The sequence below is a fragment of the Sardina pilchardus genome, chromosome 12, assembly GCF_963854185.1.
Source record: "Sardina pilchardus chromosome 12, fSarPil1.1, whole genome shotgun sequence".
Classification (NCBI taxonomy): Eukaryota; Metazoa; Chordata; class Actinopteri; order Clupeiformes; family Clupeidae; genus Sardina; species Sardina pilchardus.
Window position 1 is genome coordinate 12,391,169 of NC_085005.1, and position 20,380 is coordinate 12,411,548.

Below are 20,380 nucleotides of genomic sequence, written 5' to 3' on the forward strand. Positions count from 1 at the left end.
AATAAGTGAGAACATGGCAAGAACACAGACTGGAATGTACCGTATATCAGATTTGGCCCTGATGTAGTATACTGTAGATGCAAGCCAGATTAGGACCTGACTTTAGCCAAATTACAACTGGGAGAAGGCTGCTGTAAGGGAATATCTTGAGTAATGGTCCCAACAATAAACCCTTTGTGCATAATTCAGACTCAGCAAATTTAAACAAACACATATGGCCTTTGTGGCTCCGTATTTGGCAGTATCACAGCAGCATCAAAAGCAGCAAAGGGAAAAAAAGATCTAGAGCAGAAGCAGACAGAAAAAGAAACTGTAGAGAAGGACAGACTACTGTATGAACGGTTGGGAGAGCAAAGACAGTGGAATAAGGGAAGACGTGCACGTGGACAAAAGATATGACAAAGCTGAGAAAGAGAGAAAGCGAGGGAGGAGAGAGAGAGAGAGAGAGGAGAAGAAAAATGTTCTTGGGGTGCATTTGTGCTGTAATTTATGCTGAGGCTCCACCACAAAATGAGAAGCAAAACACCAGCGGTGAGAGCCAACACGAGAGGAAGATATACGGCCCAGCGAGCAGCCTCAACTCAGCTACCTCTCTCATCTACTAACCCCACACCAAAGAGAGGGAGGGAGAGAGAGAGAGATGAGGGAGGGAGAGAGAGAAAGAGAAAGAGTTGAGATGAGGAAGAGGGTAAGAAAGGGAGAGTGAGAGAGGGGGATGATGGAGGGAAAGAGAGAGAGAAAGAGAGAGTTGAGATGAGGGAGAGGGTAAGAAGGGGAGAGTGAGAGAGAGAGGGGGAGAAAGGGAGAGAGAGAGTTGAGATGAGGGAGAGGGTGAGAAAGGGAGAGTGAGGGAGGGAGACTGGGGGATGATGGAGGGAGGGAGAGAGGGATGAGGGGAGAGAGAATTAAGGAGAGTAGAGAGGGAGTGATGGGAAAAGCCAGAAGAGGGAGAGAAGGAGAGACAGGAGAGAAGCAGAGAGGGAAGAAAGAAAGAAAGCAGAAGTACAATGGAGGCGAGGAGAGAGTAGCCTGTTTTCATATTCCATGCAGTCACTGTTCCAGCCCACTGTCTGGGAGACACCAACGCAATCAGAATAATAAAAAGAAGGAGGAAGCGAGAAGTTAATGGACAATATCCTTTGATAACTCCATTTGGTTTGAAACACACACACACACACACACACACACACACACACACACACACACACACACACACACACGCACACACACAAACAAACACATAAACTCACCCATGCATTCAGTGTGTAGGCGACCCACAGTGGCATGCGAATGTCCTTGCTGAACCCAGTGATGAAGTCCGAATGGAGGAGCACACAGTGGTCAGCATTCTCCTGCAGAACCCTGGGAATCCCATAAGGCAGATGAACCGGCTTTATTCTTGGATCTACAATGAAAGAACAAACACACCCGGGGATTTGACAAACCGATTTGATTGATACCTCTCTCTTTTATATTCCTGTCAAAAGCAAACCAATGGCCCATACCTGACTGCATGAGCTTGGTGTTGAGGTCCTCCACCTACAAATGGAGGGTTGGAAAGGCATTAGAGACATGCTTCCATGACTTTCATCCTAATAGAAACAGTCTGCAGAACAAACAGATGTTTCTGACTTTCACAGAGGAAGAGACGTGCAGCAGACCACACCTAAGTTTCTCAGGAAGTGAGATCATTGGCAACGCTGGAAATATCAATCTGCTCTTATGCAAGAGTACATCTGGCCACGCTAAAACAGGACAAGAGACTTCTCTAATACCACCGCAGCACTGGGAAAATAAGAAGTCTACGACTGAGTGTCCATTCACGTCCTTCCCTCGAAATGCTGCATTTGTTCATCTGTGAAGTCATCTAATGCTACCAGATATAACCATATGCTACCCTCTTCTCTCTTATGTCCGCTTCCCTCTTAGGTCCTGCAGTTCCAGGAGGAATGTTCTTTCACTGGTCACTGTACAAGCACAGTGCAGCCCAAGGCCCCTTGCGGGCAGCCTGGCCGTGCCATCTGGAACTAGTCTGGAACACCATAGTTCACTCGCGTTTCCATCGGTTAACAAATTGACCGCCCAATCAGCGATGAGAGGGGATGACACTGTGGTTTAGAAATCAAAAGTGGCCGTGGTAAATAGTAGCAATGCCTGCCAACATCAACAATTGTACTGTACAGCAATGGCAGGCTCACATACACTTCCCGACTGTTGATGCTGTTTACTGTCAGTTTGTAAAGTTCAGAGTGAAGTAGGAATTAAGGTCAGGAATCCCTGATGAATGTGATTGGTTAGGCTGGACCAATGATGTCAAATTTAGGGCTTTGTCTACACCTGTCATCGTGCCAGTGTTGGAAGGGCTTCCAAAATGTGAGTGACCAGACTCTACTCACTTTGTGAATGAGTTTGGTTTACCAGGCTACCTTACTGGTCTCATCTACAGAGAAACAGGACTGAGGAACCAGCTCAAGGACAGACACATATTGATGGGACATTGGGTGAACACTGCAAACACACCACTACAACTGAGTACTCTTGATAAAATGGCAAACTTGAGGCAAGGCTGTGTCTAGTAAGTGAGTAGTGCAAGTTTAACGGCCAAGCACATTTTGAAAATAGCCCAGAGGGTTGGGTGGTGTGTCTGTGGCTGGGGGGGGTTCCAATTTGAATTAAGATGGTAAACTATGGTGAGGAATGTGAGTAAGCACATCCCCCTCCTACAGCCATCTCTGTGCTGTAAAAGCAGTGACCAACAGTAGTATGATTTTACAACTGAGTTTCAAGGCTGAGGTGTACAGACAAAAATAAGTATCTATAGCTATATGAAATGTAGAATCCAGTGACACAACACAACTTCATCAATCTAATCAATTTGGTTCTTTTGGTTTACACAGAGAGCAGTACATTTGGTAAATGGTTTGTTTCAGTTAGTGCAGGTGTACATCCACATAGACAGACAGACCGACAGAAATGAGTATGCCACAAAACATCACAAAGGGCATACCTTGAATTAAACACAGACAAGAGTGCACAATTGGTAGAACAACAGTAGTGTTGCCATCTGATGATCGACCAGCCCCACCTCCCATTGTGAGTCTGCGTCGCTTTAGGTAAAACTACAGTCACCTTGGTTGATTTTTAGAAGATCTTTGAGTTATGGTTATAGTTATTTAGCAGACGCCTTTGTCCAAAGCCAGCTGCTGGGGTGGAGCTCTGCAGTATCACACCATTGCATTAGGTGGTTCCTGATGGCGTACCTTTGCTTCAGTGAGAGTGCCACAGGTGCAGCCCAGGTCGTTGGTGGGGATGGAGGCGGGAGCGGTGCAGGCCGAGGCGAGAGACATCTCAGCTGGGTAGGCGGGGACAACCCGAGGTCTCTTCAGCAGGTGATTCAGGCTGCCATGGGTGCCATTGTTGGGTGCAGGTCTAATGCCCAACAAGTCTGTGATCACAAGCCATCATCAGCTAACTAACTCAAACATCTCACTCCATAAGAACAAATGTTTGGTCAGAGATATCTAACTTCATCATAACAACAAAAGGTTTAAGTAAATACATGATAGGCCATAATTTCAACTCATTGCTTTTTTTCACAGATGAACTTATGATCAGTTGGTTGTAAAGGCTGAAATGAGTCGCGGAGATCCAGTACAAGTTCTCACTTGCCCAAATGAAATACACAGAGTGCTTTTGTTAGACCACATGGCAATGACTGACTAGTCTCACAAATACAGTGGCACAAACAGCTGTCAGGAGGCATTACATTTTTTCCACAGGAACCTACTGAAGCCTCTGCACCTGACTTCTACAGCCCTATAGCGGCCTCGAGTCTGGTTTCATGACAAATCTACCAAGGTCATATAGGTCACTGAATGTACATTTCACATTCATTTGTGTTCTTACACAAATATCTATGTGTGTTACACAATGCTGAGGCTACAGCACCTTAACACCTTAATTAAACCAAGCATCTCCAACACCTGTCAGTGGTCTAGTGGTTTCATTTCACATGATTTTTACGGTTTCATTTAGTCATGTGTCTAAAGCACTATCAGATGTGCTTTAATGGACAGCTGGCACAGTACCCAAATTGCTCAACTGTAACAAGTAACCTAAAGTGGCCTCACAGGGGTGCTACAGTGCTGCATTTCCTGTTACATCATACAACTGATGAACTCATGACACGTACAGTATCTCCGCAGAAAGCCTATCAAGAAGCCTTAAGCTCCATAGAATGCTATTTGCGTATAACCATATAAGCACATTATAAGCAAAGTACTTTTAAATTTTTTTTTTACTTTAGTGGCACAAATCTTTGCGATAAAAAAGGGCAACACTCACCACACATTAGGTTATACACCTCAATGTTTTCAAATGGAGAAACAGTGGTATTATACTTCAGTCCAGGTCCATGGCCTAAAAATATAGCCTGCAAAACAAACAAACCCCAACCATGAGGGGAAAAGCCATCATTTGATTTATATGCATGAAACTGACTTTAGACGGACCAAGCTGTCCCATTACAGTTTGTGTGGGAGTCGCCCTCTCTGATGGCTGTCTGAGTGAAATGTGGGCAGGTTAAAAGGTCATTAATGCAGACTCAATGATGTAATGTTTGTGGTTCATAACTCCTGGATAAATAGAACAGAATAAACATCCCTGTGCTAAATATTCACACTGGAAATATTTGGATTGCATGGTGGACTGCATGAATCATGATTTATCCTCTGAGTGCTAGACCTACTATTTAGAGGACTGAACACAAAGGCCCGATAGGTTGACAACAAGGGCTCACAAGTGCAGCTATTACACCAACAACACTGCAGCTGGCTCCAAACTCAATTTGACTCTGACTTGACGTTGACCTCCCTACAAGTCAGACCCAGGCCAGCTACTTAGTACTGAGCACTTCCCATGGCCAGTTTCGGCAAACAACAGCAAACAACAGTGGAAACACTGGAAGTCACATTGAGCTGAGAGTTAAGGCAAACACTTTATCAGAACCTAACGGGGCAAGGCTACCCCATTCATAGAAACCAGTTGGCAGCCATGATGAAGTAACCAGAAGTCGTCAGGAAACTACTCCATTGTGTCTCAGGATGTCCGCTGATTAAGCCTGGCAGCGAAAGATTCTTCACGGTCTGTCCGTTATCACTGTTCTCGGAAATGTCACAAGTCTTATTCATAGAGTCCAGTCTTCAGAAATGGATGTTTTACAACTGATTACTGGAAAAAGTCGAGAGGGGAACTTCAATTTCTCTAAATGGACAGCATCTGTAATGGTTGTTTTTAAGGCCTTCAACTCTGTCGGAAAGTTGAAATATGTTAAACATCGCAGTTACAGGCCTTAAGGAATAATTACAGACATCTGGCAAAAACAAAGTAGCTGCCACTCCTACTGTGAGTTGTGCCTACAAAAGCACGCTTAGGCCTTAGTCCTTAGGCTTAGCTGCGGTTACCCTCCATTTCACTAGAACACCCCAATCACACAACCCTCTACTTTTAAAGCTAATATCTTGTGAGGCTCACAAAGAAAATACTGTCTTGTAAAACAGGCCAAATTAGCCTACTAATAAATACTTAAATGTCAACAGCAAGAGAGCCAGTGAGCCTCTTTTGAACCCAACCTTAAATGACTTCCACTGTAGGAGTTTTTAAGAGCTCCTCGAAAATACATACGGAGAAACAGCCCGAACTAGGTGTAGGGTAAACAAACTAGCAGCTCACCATTTTGTCTACGCCATGATTACTATATTTTGCAGCAGTTCTTGCATGTTCAAAAGGGCATAATTTTATCCCAGACAGTAATTTAATTCATTCACCTGTTTATTTTGAGGAAGATGTAAGTCGTACGACTTGGCAATTATGCGTAAGAGACGTTTGCGAGAGAGCCACAGAGGGAAACACACATAAAGGAGTTGGAGAAAGACACATAGGCTCCTGGAAAGGCTGGGCAGGTCTAGCTAGGCCTGGAAAAGAGGCGAGGGTAATGGTAGTCCTTGATGATGAGGTGTGTGTGTGTGTGTGTGTGTGTGTGTGTGTGTGTGTTTGTACAGTAGAGCCAGTACACCCAAACAGACCATGAATAACAACGTCAACATGCAGACATGGGCTGAGATACACCCAAACACTGGCACTGACCTTACACACGAACACGGCAACGGCAAAACCCTCGAACGCACACACACACACACACACACACAAACACACACACACACGGCAAAACCCTCGAACACACACACACACACACACACACACACACACACACACACACACACACACACACATACATATACACACACACACACACACACACACACACACACACATAATTCTGCAGATGTAGTTCTAGTTCAGTAGATCTAGTTTGGCCCCCGAGGAAACAGCTTCAGGCCTGGGCAGTAATACTCTGTGTCTCTGCCAGGCTGAGCCTTTCAAGTCCATGGGAACAAAGCTCTCACATATCCCACAATGATTCCGAGCTCTTTTCCTGGAATTCTGTGTATAATCCCTCAAATCTCCAACTAATTATGCCCCGTCTTCAAAACATACTCATCATTGATGCATTCCATTACTAAGGACCAATAATCTAGTTAAATTCAATCTAGCCAAGGGTTAACTGTTAAGGGAGAATTCAAATTGTCACATAGATCTCTGTTTCTCGAGGTCAACCCTAAACACAATCGCCGGAATTCTCCTTCAAGTGATACAAGATATTCATTAATGAGGAGTATTGTCAGTATTGTTACTCAGTAAACAAGGGGTTGATTGTTCTGAATTGAAACTGAATCACTGCATAGCCGGACAGCAGTACCACATGTTAGAATGTAACTTATGTGACCGGACCTATTGTGGAAATGTTTCTCACCCTTGTGTCACTTTTTCCTTATCCTCCGAAGAATTCCGAACTCCCACGCCCCCCACACCCACACCCACCCGCACCAAGACACACACCTGCATGCTTTCGAAGAGGTTGTCTGAGCCGTGGAATCCACCAGAGCAATACTTCTTATCCCAGGGGCCTCTAAGGAGAAACAACATGGATGCGCGACACATTAGTGTGGGATTACATAACTAGACACAGGGCAGTAAAACACTTTTTTACAGCACAGCACAGCACAGCACAGCAAAGCACAGCACAGCACAGCACAGCACAGCACAGCACAGCACAGCACAACACAACACAACACAACACAACACAACACAACACAACACAACACAACACAGAATAAAAGAATGCAGCGACACATAGCATAGCACACCACAATTACATATTACATAATGTCTCACACACACATCAACACGCAGCACATCTGTACACTCTAATCTGGTTGGCTATGGGGACGTTTAGGTTGTGCACACTGTGTAGAGGCGAGTAACTTGCATCATATCATTGATACGTTGTCCAGATGCACAGCAACACACAATACATTAAAACCTGATAGAGCAAAACACAGAACTAAAGCTTCACAGAAATGAAGTACAGTAGTGCCTACAACACAAGGGTAGCGCCCTGCTCCTCAGGGTGAGAAAGTGAAAGTATTTGTGCAAGTGTATTTCACTCCTTCCCTGTTCAGTCAGGCTGGTGCAGCTGAGTCAGACCAGCCTGCGTTACTTGTTTTATTGTTTTATTTGTTTTTGTGAAGCACCTTGCCGTACAAAATGCACTATATATATAAATTTGCCTTGCCTTGCATTTAAAACACCCTGCGGTGTGTCACTGTTAGTATTGCCATGGATACCAGTCCAGGGCTTACTGTAAAGCGCAAAAAAATGGTCTGTGTCTGAAGTTAACAAGATGCCATATAGGCCTGTAGGCATATTGCCCATTTTCAATTCTGAAACAGCCCAGCCCACGCCTGAATTCAGCCCTTTAAGCCCTTCTCGTCTGATTTTCCAATTTGCACCTGCTCATAACCAGTTCTGCCACATATTTGCTAAATAGCTTGCATCCTTAAGTCTAAATGGGGTGCTAGTCTTAACTTTAAGTTGGCTGTAACTTTCCGTCCTAAACCAAATGCCAGCCAGCTGATATACTGGTTAACAGAGACCAGCTCATCATACTCGTCCACTCTGTAAGGACAAGCCGAGACGTCTCCAGAGTCCGTGCTGTGCTGTGATGTCTTGTCACAGAGGTCAGGTGGGGACTGACCATCAAGCCTGGCAGACCCAGTCGGTCAGCTCCGGTAAACCGGCTGGCTGTGCTATCCATAATCACAGTGCTCCTCCTGCCAAACGGCCACCTTTGGCTAGGGCCACCCCTTTATTCCCTCTGAGGAAGGAATGCATCTGGGATAAAAACAGACTCGGCCTGCCGTCTGTGGTCTTGCTGCTCTTGTCTGGCTCACACTTTATTTTCTAAAAATAACAATAACGGCAAACGGGGAGTTGGACAACATTTTCTTGTCAGTGTCGAGACAATGAAAAAACCAGCATGGCTGAGGGCAATGTTTTATAGGCTATTTGGTGGTAGGATGTATTCACACAGACGATCTCCACTGCAAATCAGCTGACTATGTTTTGTATGCATTTTACGGTTCCTTTCAACCTGTTTTGACAGTAGATGCCATGTCTGCCATTTACCTGATGACATACTGTGTGTGTGTGTGTGTGTGTGTGTGTGTGTGTGTCTGTCTGTGTCTGTGTGTGTCTGTGTGTCTGTGTGTGTGTCTCTGTGGTGTTTGTGAATGTGGTGTGTGGATGTCTACAGTATCTGTGGTGTATAATTGAGTGTCTGATTGAGTGTGAGATCTGTCAACAGTGTGTTTCTCACGGTCAAGGTGGGAGACTTGAGGCCTTTTTATGTGTAACTTTTAACTGTCCTTGAACCAAGCTACTTGGAGGTAGGAAGAAGGCTACTATCAGCTGCCGGGCTAGCTGTTGGAGACTCTGCTCTACTAGTACTACTATTACTAGTGTGTGTGGGCTCCCAGCTCACTGCCCCAAGTGTTTGTGTGTGTGTGTGTGTGTGTGTGTGTGTGTGTGTGTGTGTGTGTGTGTGTGTGTGTGTGTGTGTGTGTGTGTGCATGAATGTGTGCACTCTACCCTCAGATGGGTAAAATGCAAGGAGCACATTTCCTGACAAAACAACCCCCTTTCTCCCCTAAAAAAATAAAAAAAAGTTCTCCCTCAACTGTACATGGCTTCGGAGGCAGAAGCGTAAGATAAATGCTGAGGTGCCACAAGACAGGGAGGAATGAGGGGATGAAGATAGGAAGGAGAGAGAGAGAGAGAGAGAGGAAGAGAGGAAGAGACAGAAAGGTGAAGGCGCTCTCAGTAGACGTACAAGGCTGCCCAGTAGGTCTCTTTCATGTAGAGGTGGGCCTTCTCGATACGAACGTTGTTGGCGAAGTGGAACCTCTTTGGCAAGTTCTCTTTCAGGTACGGTCGCATGGGCTGGTCAGGAGTTCTGCACTTCAGACGTAGAGAGAGAGAGAGAGAGAAAGAGAGAGAGAGAGAAAGAGGGAGGAGTGGAGACACAAACAAAAAAGATTAGCCCACCAGTGTTCCACAATGTTACACACTAATAGATGAAAATAAAATGAAAAACATTCTCCTTCTTACCGAAAGATTTGAAACAATGCCTTCATAGTCAACTGCAGAAAAAAACCAAAGGTTAATGTTACTTTTAAATCAATATAGTAATAAGATAATCACACCAGTTCCAGGCATGAAGTCACATCATCATCCTATGACACACGATAGTGAGGCAACGTCCTCCAGTCATTGCATTATACAATAGGGAAATGAAAACAGGTGGGGTGAAGCAAGGTCACATGCTGGTAGGAGTCTCAGGATTGACAGACAGCTGCGTCGACTCACAACTGAAGAACTCGTCTGGGAGTCTCTTGGGCCGAATCCTGGCCGCTGGGCCCATGATGAGGGTGAAGTCACTGGTGTTGACCGGGTATGAGTTCAGATGGACCGCCCTGTCACATCGGCCTTGCTCCATGCCTGTGTTTGAGGATGGGTCAATTAATCAACCAACCAATCCACCAATCAATCAATCAATCAATCAATCAATCAATCAATCAATCAACCAACCAACCAACCAATCAATCAATCAATCAATCAATCAATCAATTATTCAATCATTCAATCAATCATTCTCTGTTCATATAGCACATTTTGAGCAGAGTATCAATAATGTATAAAAAAAAAAGATAGGACGAAACCAACGCAAACACATCTCAGCACATGTATCTCTAGAAAACGGTCTTGCGCAGCTCTGCTGTTATCCTTCACACAGTGGAAGCAGCAAGTGGTGAGTTATGCCTTTCAGCGACTGTTTTACGGGAGCCGCTTGACACTTCACCCAGAGGAACACCCCTAATCTTGTAGAGCTGCGGAAACGCTACGTCAAAGTCAGCAGCGTGCTTTTTTTATGGGAAGCTCTTAATCATATAGACTTGCCATGGCTTGTCATATGGAAACGTGATAAATGTATAGCACTCTGATTTATGTCTTCCTTTGTCACAAAAGCATACGCACACAGACCTCACACATATTTCTACTTGCTCACATGAACAATTATCTTGTACTCCAACTGTGTGTGAGAACACACAAACAGACACACACACAGATAGACACACACACAGAGAGACACACACACACACACACACACACTAAAGCAGCCTGGCAAACCCTTGCCCAATAAGTGACCTATTTTCTCACTCTACTCAACAGGGAAAACTGGGAGAATACTTTGCTGTTGGGCTTTTCATTGTCTGAAGAATACATTAAATGAAGGCGCCCTCTGTGCATAGGTTGTTGAAGAGAGGCAATGTCTACAGCGCAGACAAGACATAGCAGAGAAGACAGATTACAGTTGCCTCTGGTGAACATGGACTTCATGTCTGCTGGAGGTTGCAGGGAGACTAATTTGAAATGGGTCAGAGAGAGCACTACAACTTGGCTTCCCTCGTAATGGCAGTTGGAGTAAACAAAGCATCCCCTGTGCTTTCTCAAATCCGTATGGGAGAGGAACGGGTTTCTTGTTTACAGTAAGCATCCATTACCTGCTTCTAATTAATGAACCATCCAAGATTAATATGTTGGGCTACTTTGCACAGATAAAACAAGACCATTAACTTCAGCATGAACACACCATTAATATTTCATGGTGCACAGCTCATTACAGAATACTCCATATGATTATATATTTATAGGTATTGTGTTTTAATTATCTCTGGTTTCCCTACACTCAGCATTAAGATATGCATGCATAAAGCCACACGTAATACATATTTTATTCATATCTATTCCAGCCAAGTAATTATTTGTATGATCCTTTCCCAACATCTGATCAGCATAACGGCCCATCATCCTCTCGGATTCTCCCAAAGCTCTGATGTGGCCTCTCACGCTGTTTCCACACCCACCCTCAGGCCTCACCGAAGCTCACTCGTGTATCCAGGGCCTGCACAACATCATCCACAAAAAAAAAAAAAGAAGGATGCAAATACACTCCCAATATCCTTCAGATTTACGTGCTCAACATCAGAGCATGACACACACACACACACACACACACACACACACACACGAGGCCAGTGGCGGAGTAGGGAGGCTCTCCTCTCTAGTGTGTGTGTGTGTGTGTGTGTGGTGTGGTGAGAACGGCATGGCCGGCGAGAAGATTAGAACTTAAAGGCCCGAGTGATGATTAGAGCTCTAGCGCTTCGCTATCTCTCGCTCGTCACGAACATCAGGCCATCGCCCCGGCGCTAGGGGTCGTGTGTATCTCACGCTGCGCAACCTCCGCACGGATAATTACAGATGTGCCAGCGGCGCTGGGCAGATGTGCGTGGCGCTGAGGTTTCAGACCGAGTCGTCTTCGCTCCCCCTCAGCCTCGCCCTCCCAGGGAGAAGCGAGAGACACTCCTTTGTTAATGAATGAGCGACATACATCCTCTGTCATTCTGCCAACTCACTCTCTCTCTCTCTCTCTCTCTCTCTCTCTCTCTCTCTCTCTCTTCCTCAACAGCTGGCCACCTGCTGCATGGGTCCTTGTTGCCCTCCCTCTCCACTCTCTCATTTACACGTTTCAATCTCTCACCCTCTCACCCTTTCTTCATCACTAGCTTAATGTAAAGGCAACCATTCGGATAGGAAAATAACTACTGTCATGCGTTCATGACATGAGGCTGATAAACAAGACAAGCCAGATCCATGGCATACGCCTCCCCACAAGCTGTTAATAATTGTTCCCTCTGAAGTCAATTTACAACGACACGGAGAGTCAACAACTAGGACACATTGGCTTAAGGAGCGCTAATGATTTAGACCATACTGTAACAGGGTAGGGTTAACTGACTAACCAGCGAGTCTGGTTCTCCTCCATTGCGATCAGGGAGCAAGATGGTTGGCCTGGAATAAAGGGCACGTGAAATGATAGTTCTCACATTCAGTCAATCCCTCGCTTCCTTTCACCACAGATACGTAATAAATATTTAAAGCATGAGATTCATGCCTTGGGACATACTCCGGTAGAGTAGGAAAGCCTACAGGATGAGTTGCCAAATAAGAATGTCACACGGTTACTGTACAGTAAGTCACTCAGACCAGTGAGAGGAAGCTTAGCTTACACTTAAAAATGATATGTTGAAAACAACACAACGAGTTGTTTTTAACACATACCGGTATCTATGTCCAGATAGGGACAACACGATTTGTGTTGTTTCCAACGCATTCATTTTAAGAGTGTATATGAATGTGCATCCATTGCTGGTGAAGGATAATTGGTGCGGGACATTTTAGCTTGTGCTCACCATGGTCGGACAGGACAATCACATTCACACATTTGTGAAGGTTCCTCATCTTCAGGCCTTCCATCAACAGCCCAAGAATACGATCCACCTTTATTAAAGCTTCAATGACCTGAGAGAGAGAGAGAGAGAGAGAGAGAGAGAGAGAGAGAGAGAGAGAGAGAGAGGGGGGGGGGGGGGGGGGGTCTTAACAAACATACTGTAGATCATCTGAAGTTTCCAATCATTCACTATCTTCAGCTGAGCATTCCATGCCAGGTACCAGTTCTCACCTGACTGCTCTGGGGTCCATGCTTATGGCCAGAATGATCAGGCTCCTCCAAATACAACGTGTAGAAGTCTGGCCTGAAAGGACACAGTTGGACAGGGTTAATGCAGTGCTCTAGTCCTATACTTTGAATAACACGTGACAAACACATCAACTGATTTGTGCTATTTTTGCACTGTGAGATGTGTCAAGTAATTATCGAGTTTTGCTATCCCTGCCTCTTCTCATTGCATGGCTTCCCCAGCACAGTTACTTGACGTAGTGTGTGTGGGCTCAATTTAGAGTCCACAAAGCTACATAATAGGATAAATTCCTCAACTGCACAACACACATTTAGGTTCTTAACTTATTTCTGTATTAGGCTAAGCCATGAAGACCTCAAAAAGCCAAGAATTATGAAGAGCATTAAGGCATTCTTTAAATCAGTCAAGGTAATTCAATTCAATTCAATTCAATTCAAAAAACTTTATTTATCCCCGAGGGGTAATTTCTCCATGCAGGCATAGCGACACATAAGACGCACAACATATAAGACAAACAAGACAAGACAAGACAAGGGGAGAACAGGTAATGTGATGTAATGTGGTAATGTGCCAAAGATAGGTCTACTGATTCTATGTCACTGACATGACGGACTTAATAAGGCCAGTGTGGTGTAGGCAAGAATCAAACCATGATGAATTTCCTGTAATTGTGAAAAAAGGTTGAAAAGCTCCATCATATTGTACCTCTCTCCATCAGGCAGTCGTAACCAGTCCAAAATGGTGGCCACCCTCTTCTCGTATGGGATTTTTCTGAGGAGGGAAAGAAGGCAAAAGAGGCTGTCTTCCGATTGGTGCACAACAGACAGTACAGTACGATTCTGGTTGTGTGGTGGTGAGATTTACACTTTCTGGCAAAAATCTAAATCTTATCTCAGAATCTGATCTTTGATCTCAGAGTCAGACATTGACATATCTCGGATCCATTTCAGAATGTAATATGGATCAAGATGAAACTGTAGTTTCCTACAGAGCATACTGACCCGTCATAAATCTGGTAAAAGGTGGGATATTTCCCCTGAATGGCCACATCCCCTCCAGGCCAGAAGAATGTTCCGGCCTTGATGTCATTCTTCATTGCACTAAGCCAGACCTTCAGAGAAGCCCACAAAATTGTCAGTTAATATAACACAAGATATTTATAATGATAATAACAATGTAACAATAAGAATCATCGATTGCTGGTAGATAGAAACAACAAACACTCAGATCATGCAAGGTAGCTACTATGCTCCACACAATCCATAAATGCAACCATGATTTTGTTTCAGTCATTGCTTCGGTTGGGCATGAAAAGTGCCATGAAATAACAGGATAAAAATGACCCAGAAAGCCACAGACCTAACAAAAGCGCGAGTGACATTCTATGGTCAGTCAATTCTCATTTTTTAAATGAGTTCGGTAACACTTTATAATAACTACACACAATTCATCATCTATTAAGCATTTGTTAACTATTAGTTAATGGTTTGTTCATCATTAGTAATTCATTGTTCATGCATAATTTATCATCAGTTAAGCATTTGTGCACAAAGTTATTATTGGTTTGTTCATAGTGAATAAGCCTATTTCTAAGATATGTATAAATTGTTGCTAATACTTAATAGATCATGCAATAACATTTTGTTAATGAAGTACTATATCATTATTTAACAGTTGTTACATACTGTATGCACTAATGATTAGTAAGGATGTGAATACATGTTTTATAAACCACTTCCTAATACTATAATTCATGATTAACTCAGGAGTTACAAGTGGTTAGTTAATGATATTTTGTGACCTCATCTAAAGTGAGGACTTTTTTTTGGGGGGGGGGGGGCTTTTTTATGCCTTTATTTGGACAGGATAGTAGAGAGAACGACAGGAAGTGAGTGGGAGAGAGAGTCGGGGTGGGATCTGGAAAGGACCACGGGGCGGGAATCGAACCCGGGTCGCCAGCGTACGGTGCAGGTGCCCCAGCCAGTTGCGCCACTGCCGGGGCCTAAAGTGAGGACTTTTTATGCCTTGCTACACATTTGCAAATGATTTGTAAATACTACATTCACATTCATTAATTAAGCTGACAATTTTATCCAGAGCAACATACACGTCAATTAAAGTAAACACAACCGCAGGAGCTGGGAATCGAACCCCCAACTGAACAAGCTACAGAATGATAGCTCTGCTCCTTAACCACTACACCACCTCTGCTACTAAGTAGAAGTAGATGGGATCTACTTTTACTTGTTTTAAGATAACTACTTTCCTGTTATGCGTATGACTATATTTGATGTAGCACTAAGCAGCGCATTGATACAATAGTTAGAGAGTTATAGTATACAAGTAATTGACCGACGTACTGTATACTGAAGTAAAACTATGCAAGAGTGTCTACACTGTTAAGCATGTTATTAAATGCTGTGTTCTTAATTTTAAAGCATAATTCCTACCTTAACTCTCATCTGTAAATCATGCGTATACACAATTATAAATGTTTGTTCATACGTAGTAAACACGCACGTCTATTTTATATTTGTGAATTTATAGTTACAATAGCAGTGGCCAGAGGTAGTGTAGTGGATAAGGCACTGGGCTAGCATGCTGTAAGCCAAATAGTTGGGGGTTCAATCCCCAGGTGCCACCATTGTGGCCTTGCTCTTTACTTTAATTGATAGTGTCTCTTTGGATGAAAGTGTCTGCTAAATGAATAAATGCAAATGTAACCTTTATAACTCATTTGTAAATGTGTAGCAAGGCATATTCAGTCCTCACTTTAGATGAGCTCACAAAAATCATTAACTAACCATTTGTAACTCCTGAGTTAATCATGAATTACAGTATGAGTATTAACATAGGAGTAATACTTTACAAATGATGATCAAAACATTTACTAATAGTTTGTAACTGGTTCTTAATAGGGAAATGATTTCATTTATAAATGGTTGTTTCATTATTTATAAGGTATAAACCATGTATTTACAAACATTGTTTTTATTTACTATGAACAAACCATTCATAACTTTGTGAACAGATGCTTTACTGATGATGAATTATACATAAACAATAAATTACTAATGATGAACAAACCATTAACTAATAGGTAACAAATGTTTAATAAATGATGAATTGTGTGTAGTTATTATAAAGTGTTACCATGAGTTCTAATAATAGCAGTCACGCACAAACAAAAATGCCTGACAAAAATGTAAACACTCTGTGCTAAGTCCCTAAAAAGCAGTTAAAGTTAAATAAGACATACGGAAAGGTTGTGTGATGGGGGGGTTGACGAGGGAATGTGTCTTTGCGCCTCATAACACTTAAACTGGGGTGCACTCCAAAACAACAAAAAACAACAACTCTTGTACGTAGGCTGTCATTTGCACAATACAGACTCCCTAATTATTCCACGAGGCACGTGATCCGGGGCTGACATCGGTTTGGCACGGGCATCTAAACAGGAGGAGATGACTGCTGAAAGCATTTCTAATTAGAAGCCACATATCATGGCTAGAGAGAGAATAGCCTCTGTTGCTTTCCACAGAGCCCTTTATCGTGTGTGGGACTCCAGAGAAGCCAAAGGCATGCGCTTCTCTGTGACTTGACATCTGTAAACACGGACCAGAACACTTCATCACTGTCACTTTTCAAACAAGCCCCCGTCACTTCGTATAACCCTTAAAGGAGTAGTTTGCAACAAACAGCACACATCTAGAAAGTGAAAGGTAAGTGAATGGGCCTTTTTTAAACTCCAGGTACAGTAATTAACTCTCACTCTCTCTCTCAAATAAAATGAAGACACACAACATTCCTCCCACAGTGCTGATTCCGCTAATCCAGTGGTTCTCAAACTTTTTCTTTCATTCCCCACTTTGATCAAGGGGGCTTTCTCGAGCCCCACCTGTCCATCATCGCTCTAAAAAAGTAGTAGGTCAAGCTCAAAAATGTAACATTTATTGACATAATGTCATTTGCTAAATATAGGCTACATCAGTAGGCCTAACAAATAACATTTGAAGACAGATTATCACTTCAAAAAAAGAGAAAATAAAAATCTAAATCAATGACCAATAATGTCAGTTATTGACAATGACCAATAATGTCAGTTATTGACAAAGCTGATTTCCAAAAATAAAGAAAAAGGGCCAACTATATGCTACCATTGTGTTATAAATGAAGGTTCACCAATCTCACAACCTCGTTCAAAATCTTAATCAGGTCAGGCCTTGATATGACATGAGTGCTTCCCTGAATGAAAGTCCGTCTGTTGCGCATCGGGCGCCTACCCTCTTTATCACGGCCTGCAGACCATTTATTTTACCGTCTATGCGCCATCCGAGCAAAGTCTCTCACATTTCTCATTTGATGTCATATTCTGCCAGGTAGACTAATTGTTGAGAATGTGATAGCTCATCAGCAGTGGCCCTACTTTTGACATACTCGCAGAATAGAATATCTTCGCTCGCTGTCAAGTTAATAAAGCGGACATACGCAATAACTAAACCACCTTTGTTACTGTCAGTGGCCTTGTCCACTTGCAAGACAAAACATGAGTGTTTCCGTTTGTCAAGCAGTTGTTCTTCGAGATCGCAAAGCAGCAATTGTATCGTTGGACAGATAGCCAAGATATCCTTCAATTTCACTGCGCTCGTCTTGAACATGAACGTTTTTTTTTGTTTCCGCTGCAATTAAAATGCCGACGTCAATCATGTTTTTTCGAATTATGGTTCCAGGACAGACTAACATTTTCATCTGGTCAATGATTCTATATTAGGCCTACCTTGTTTGTGTGTGTTTTGTGAGATGGAGGTGCATGCTCGTAATTATCAATAAAGGAAGGCATAGCCTACAGATTTAAAAAAAAAAATCTCCGGTTTTTCACGTCAGCTCGCGCCCCACCTGGCATGTCTCTGCGCCCCACAGTTTGAGAAACGCTGCGCTAATCAAACAGGAAACTGGCCAAGCTGGGATGAAGGAGAATAGCACATCGAGTTGATTTACGTAACACAACTCATTAGAATGGGTCATTTTAAAGTGCTTTGCAAATATACAAACAGAGAAGCAGGGAGAAATACAAGATTTAAGCAATGTGCTAGGCAACCATAAGATAAGCAACAGAAAACAGAGGACAAACAGAAGAAGTGGGACTGTTGAAATGAACAGAAGAACTAGGCCTTGTTGAATGGACCTGAAGAGCACTTGTGGGATGTTTGTGTTCAACGGTACTCACAGGTTCTCCTTGGTACCACAGGGGGTTGAACTTCTCCTTTGATCTGAGAGTGAACTCTGCATTTCTGGTCACATCATACATCTTGTTGTCGACTATGCCATGGGACTCCGGGTACAGGCCCTGTGGCATACACAGACACACACACACACACACAAGCAAGCATGCACGTACAGTACAGTACAGTACAGTACACACACACACACACACACACACACACACACACACACACACACACACACACACACACACACACAAACACAAACATGTAAAACTAAGTAAAAAGTACTCCTCCAAGTGGCTTCTTGACTTGCAGTGATGTTTTCACAACACATTACATCAGATGCCACTGGCCTGGAAAATAACCATAAATAACCGAAGCATTAAATCCCAGCCACAAAATACACACTCATCTCAACCAATCTAAACCACTTTCATGCATATTTCTTCAGAAACCACAGGCCAACCCATCCTGGGTTGCAACACTTAGAGAGGCTAGTGATTTGGTGTCACAGTCTATCTTCTTACACAACTAACGCCAATGTCAGGCAGTGTACTGTTGAACGCCTCTTTGTGCTATAAAAACAGCGAGGCATATGACAAGGCGTATGTCCTAACCAACACATACAGTACACAGATAATTAGTGGCTTCTGAGATTGTTTCTGAGGGCTGGGAGTTTGTTTAGCATGAACTCACAGTGACGATGGTGTAATGGTTGGGGAACGTCTTGGTGGGATAGACCGGTGTCATGTATGAGGTGGAGGTCCCACACCTTTCTGGGGGTGAACAGAAGTTAGATTTAGAAGCAGTTACTCATAGAAGAGCTGAGGATGGAAAAGGTAACCGTGTGAACAAATATTACGCCCATGAATGAATGATTCAATGAATGATAACGGCATTGTCAACATTCAGAAATCTACCAATGGGATAGAACTTTATATTTGAAATACACCAATATTATCTCATCAAGCAGTACATTTGTCATGCATGTAATTATGTGTGTGTGTGTGTGTGTGTGTGTGTGTGTGTGTGTGTGTGTGTGTGTGTGTGTCTTACTCAGTTTGGAGAGCACGGGCATCAGACGCTCATAGGACTTCATGTAACTCGCCCTGAACCCATCCAGAGACACCAGGATCAGTGGGGACCTTGAGAACCTAGCGGGGAAAAAAAACATCACAACACTTTCACTGTGATTTTAATAACTACAGTGATGACATCGAGAGAAGATGACTTTGGTTAAAAAAGCGTCAGTCAAATGTTAGCGTAATGCGACATATAAATAACGCTAACCCTTTTAAGACCTTTTTTCCCTGACTCATGCTACTGGCCATTCGCAGCGGTGGCCGCTGAGGTCATTTCATAGTTTCTTTCTGACCGCACTGGTTAACATTGCTTTGAGAAGCCTGTCACTGGCTAACTGCTATTTTGCCCCACAGACTCAAATGGGCCTGCGAGCTGGAAGACTCAAGGGTTTGTAGGCATTCGCTAATGGCACAGACACAGACAGAGTCAACGCTGGGTTGATGGATTGGCACAGCGAGAATGGTGGCACACACAACGGGCGCCTTTCACAGGCCCTTGGAGATGGGATGGGTGAGTCTTGGGTGCGGGGAGGGGGAGGGAAGGGGGGGGGGGGGGGGGGTATGACTATCACACCACAGAGACAAACAGAAGAGTCATGCAGAGGAAAGGCTCTTGGATATCAGGAGGGACACGAGGGAGTGACGAGGTCGAGGTGTTGCTGAGCAAGAGTCACGTACGTCAGTGCTGCAGATGCAAGAGGTCTCCAAGGGCACAGAGCTCCCACCCCTCTCTCTCTCCCCCTCTCTCTCTCTTCTTCTCTCTCTGTCTCTCTCTCTTCTCTCCCTCCTCCTCTCCCTCCCATGCCATCTGGCAGAAACCCCCGCACCTCAGCAGGCTCCGTGACTTCACCCTTCCCTTTTCCATCACACCGTGACGTCAAGAAAAGTCCTAAAATACCCACAGAAAGTGCTGATTTAAAAAAAAAAAAGAAAGAAACCACAGCCCTAAATGAAACCTCCGAACCGCAATGACTGTATTCGCACCAGATGATCAGTCAGCTGCAGGCCCGCAGGT

The 20,380-nt window shown here is 43.7% G+C and overlaps 1 protein-coding gene across 1 annotated transcript in view; it reads right to left on the bottom strand.

Annotated features, from left to right (window-relative positions):
- The window catches only part of enpp1 (ectonucleotide pyrophosphatase/phosphodiesterase 1), a 42,167-nt gene that overhangs the window by 6,180 nt on the left and 15,607 nt on the right, over positions 1-20,380 (bottom strand). The window contains exons 6-20 of the mRNA XM_062550976.1: positions 19,340-19,437; positions 18,980-19,059; positions 18,286-18,405; positions 14,060-14,169; positions 13,764-13,829; positions 13,040-13,112; positions 12,771-12,879; positions 9,826-9,957; positions 9,568-9,599; positions 9,290-9,417; positions 6,958-7,027; positions 4,345-4,432; positions 3,261-3,445; positions 1,506-1,539; positions 1,251-1,405 (exon numbers count right to left, since the gene is read on the bottom strand). Coding sequence (XP_062406960.1) covers positions 1,251-1,405; positions 1,506-1,539; positions 3,261-3,445; positions 4,345-4,432; positions 6,958-7,027; positions 9,290-9,417; positions 9,568-9,599; positions 9,826-9,957; positions 12,771-12,879; positions 13,040-13,112; positions 13,764-13,829; positions 14,060-14,169; positions 18,286-18,405; positions 18,980-19,059; positions 19,340-19,437 — 1,480 coding nt within the window. The remainder of the gene's footprint in view (positions 1-1,250; positions 1,406-1,505; positions 1,540-3,260; positions 3,446-4,344; positions 4,433-6,957; positions 7,028-9,289; positions 9,418-9,567; positions 9,600-9,825; positions 9,958-12,770; positions 12,880-13,039; positions 13,113-13,763; positions 13,830-14,059; positions 14,170-18,285; positions 18,406-18,979; positions 19,060-19,339; positions 19,438-20,380) is intronic.